This window comes from Trachymyrmex cornetzi, unplaced genomic scaffold, assembly GCF_001594075.2.
Source record: "Trachymyrmex cornetzi isolate Tcor2-1 unplaced genomic scaffold, Tcor1.1 scaffold303, whole genome shotgun sequence".
In the NCBI taxonomy this organism is placed as follows: domain Eukaryota; kingdom Metazoa; phylum Arthropoda; class Insecta; order Hymenoptera; family Formicidae; genus Trachymyrmex; species Trachymyrmex cornetzi.
The window spans coordinates 203741-207276 of record NW_017297725.1 but is presented as its reverse complement, the minus strand read 5'-3'; the positions used below and the strand labels follow the sequence as shown (position 1 = coordinate 207276).

The 3536-nt window shown below is 30.1% G+C and overlaps 1 protein-coding gene across 1 annotated transcript in view; it reads left to right on the top strand.

Annotated features, from left to right (window-relative positions):
- Nucleotides 1–2851: 2851 nt before the first annotated feature.
- Nucleotides 2852–3536, top strand: part of LOC108762509 (THAP domain-containing protein 1) — a 1476-nt gene continuing 791 nt past the window's right edge. Inside the window, exons 1-3 of the mRNA XM_018509541.1 lie at nt 2852–3038; nt 3158–3339; nt 3426–3507. Of these exons, the coding sequence (XP_018365043.1) occupies nt 2974–3038; nt 3158–3339; nt 3426–3507 (329 nt within the window). The 5' untranslated portion in view covers nt 2852–2973. The remainder of the gene's footprint in view (nt 3039–3157; nt 3340–3425; nt 3508–3536) is intronic.

The following is a 3536-nucleotide window of genomic DNA, read 5'->3' as shown; positions in this document are numbered from 1 at the left end:
GATAAGGACAGATGAATGCGTTTGAGCGAGACACAACGATATATGATAAGTATAAGAAATGAATGAAAGATGTCACTATTATCGAATTTGGAATTTAACAAAGTCTGTACTATCGACCTTGATTAAGTTTGACCGTCACTCCAGCATCCCCTTAATGTCGATCAGTCGACGGTGTAATATCGATTATTTCGATATTTAATACTCATTTCTTTTTTAATACAGATTGATTTTAATCTCGATTCGATTTATCCTTCATTTTTTTTTAAAATTCTTAGAACTGAAAAAAGAAGAAAAATTAGCTGAACCCAGATTAAAATTAAATTATATTGATACAAACGGACATACTTAATTGATGGTTTCTTGTGTTGGGTTGATGGAAACAGGCGCAAATCTTTTTACCTCGCGTCAATAAAAATAACGATAAAATTATATCAATGAAGTAAATCTGAAATAAAGCTTTGATTTTGAAATAAAGTTTTGATTCGATAAAAATATACAAGAGAATAAAATATACAAGAGAAATATAATATTAAATAAATGCAATGATTATTAAAAATTTGGAGTAATGTTCAGGATGTAATTGTCATACTCTTGCTTCGTAAAACTCTTTCTCAAAAGTATGAACGTTAAAGAAATCACGTATTCAATTTATAAGATCCCATATTATCATGGTTTTTACGTTACATTCAAGTGCAATGAAATTCTTATTCACTTTGATGTATGTTTATATTATACATTCGGAATCATAAATATCTCGCGCATAAAGTTGCACCAATTATAATGTACTTGAGACATGCGCATCACATATCTAAATATTCATGCATCGTAATCTGTGCACGTATGTTGCGTTGGCGTAATACTCAGTCTTGCTATGAATAGCCAAAGAGAAACGACGATTTTTATGACAGAGACAAGCATTTGAAATTATAATACGCGGAACTTCGATTTTTATGCTGTTTATTTTACTTATCGTGATTATACACTTGATTAGTATTTAAAGTAGTTTAAAATATTATCCGTCTCAAAATCTCTATTTCAAATTTTTTGAAATGGATAATGTTTTGTCATTTTAGGCGATTGATATACTTTTAATTAATATACTTTTAATAGATTTACTATGTTGCGCTTATATTTTTTTCCATGTGATTCTTATTTACGAGTTAATGCATCTTTACGGTCCTTTGTCGACGGGGATGTATACTATTTGCGAGTGATTTTCGTGATATACTTATACAAGAGTGTTGATACAATATTCTGAACATTTCGTTATAATTTGAATATTAAAATTCTTTTGTTGTTCCGGAATATGAACATTGAGAATATAAATCGAACTTTTCATGAATGCTTTTAGTTGGATACCGGTCTTTTATTGGTTCTGCATATATTTTGTATATAAGTATACCTGTCTTCGTTTTAAAAAATACAAAAAAATATTTACTTATTTGCACTATGTATTTTCTATCGTTTTCTTCAATGACAGACATATGTATATATTATTCTACATACATTTTTAAACAGTAATTATAGATTCAAATAATTATTATATATTTAAAAATAAAGACGTTTATACTGTAATTTTATTTTTTTCTTGTCATTTGTTGTGCTCTCTTAATAGTTTCTGTCGTGTTATCTATACTTGTTTTTTTTTCTATTTTTAGGAAAAGAATAACAATATCTTATGCAACATTTATGTTGCATAAGATATCTAAAAGACATCTTTTAAATGTCTTATGTCTAAATCCAGATAACACAGGGAGTCCAAAATGAATTAAAAAAGAATGCAATTCCTATGTCATCAATTTAGAATTCATTTTTAGACACAAAAAGAATTTTTTCTAAACAATTATGAAAAGCATTCTTTTTGCATCCGAAAATGAACTCGGAATTGATGACATCCGACCGAATTCTTTTTGTGCTATCTGGAAAATATGTTTAATGGCGTCTTTTAGACATCTTTTATGCATGTTATTTGAAAAGTTATACAAAATCGAAATACAGGAGGTTCTTCGGATAAAATGTGTTGTGTGCGTGTGGAATCCTTTGATATATATATTATCAATTTTTTAAATTTAACATTTTTGTAGATTATATAATTGACAATTGGAATAATAATATTATAATATTACACACGCACGCACGCACGCACGTATAATGTCGATAATTATATTAGAGATTTGTATATTATACGATGGATAGTAATTACTTAATTAGCAGCCGATAAAGTTATTAACTATACAGGCGATGATGGATAACTTATCGATTGTTGATAAAAATTTTTTTGTAAGAATTTGAAATTATAAAAAATATTATTTTGATTTTTAATTTTCTATTTATCAAGAAAAACGGTTTCTTAATATATTTTATTTTTCTGTAAATTGAATCGTATTTCTAATTCCTAATTTCTAATTTATGGTTTATAATAAGTTTCTACTTGAAACACACGTGGGATACGTGAGCACTTTCTTCTTCTTATTAATTTAATTGGCCCAGGCCCTCGACAACGGGGTGAACATGGCCATGCTTACTAATCACAATTAAAGCCGGAATCGCTTTTCAAAAAATTAATGAAATGATGCAATATCCGAAGCAGGGCAGACGAGCGTCCGTCCTACTCGAGCAAGCAAACGAGGGATACGTGAGCACGTATAGAGCACACTTTAGGCCTGGGTACCTATCATGAAATATGTCGGAATCAAAGACATAGAGAATGAACTGCGCGATCCGTGTATAACTACAGTAAGTGGTATAGGATATGTTGGTCGAGGAAAATGAGAGAGAGGGACGTAGGTTGCGGCCAAATTCCCTCTTTTTCTAAGATTGTGATTGGTTCCTCCTTCATCGCGTAGGAACGTATCGTGGCCATCAATCACCCTTTTTTGTAAGATATCTGTGCAACGTTTCGAGTCTCGGAAATCTTGCATAAGTGTCATTTTCGATTCGTATCGAGTCTGTATTAGAGAAGTACATAGAAATATGGTGTATACTTGTTGGGTGTGCAAGTGGCGAGGAGATAAAGAACCTAAAAGATCATTTCATAAGTAGGTACACATATTAGGTTAGATTCGTGAAAAGCTTAAATATCTCATTTACAAAGCTTTAAAATTATGTTTGATGTGAAAATATAAAATAAATAATGAATAAATAATAAATATTACAGGTTTCCTTCCTGTGAAAATGAGAGGAAAAAATGGAAACATATTCTAGGAATTAACGTAGTTTTGGGAGCTCGAACTACAATTTGTTCATTACATTTCACAGAAGACTGTTTTCATTATGGTGTTCATGGAAGGAGATTATTAAAAGAGGGCAGTTTTCCATCATTATATCTCCCAACACCAGGTAATAATTTATTAAATGAAACAATAACATGAAAAGAGATTTTATATTCTGATTATACCTCCTTACATTCTTTTTGTTACATGCAGCAGTTGCATTTGTACTGGAAGAAAGAACTGGACCGTTAACTAATGAGTCTGAATGCTCTACTAAGAACATTGCTATAAAAAGGTTATTGTGTGTTTTATTATTTTATCGCT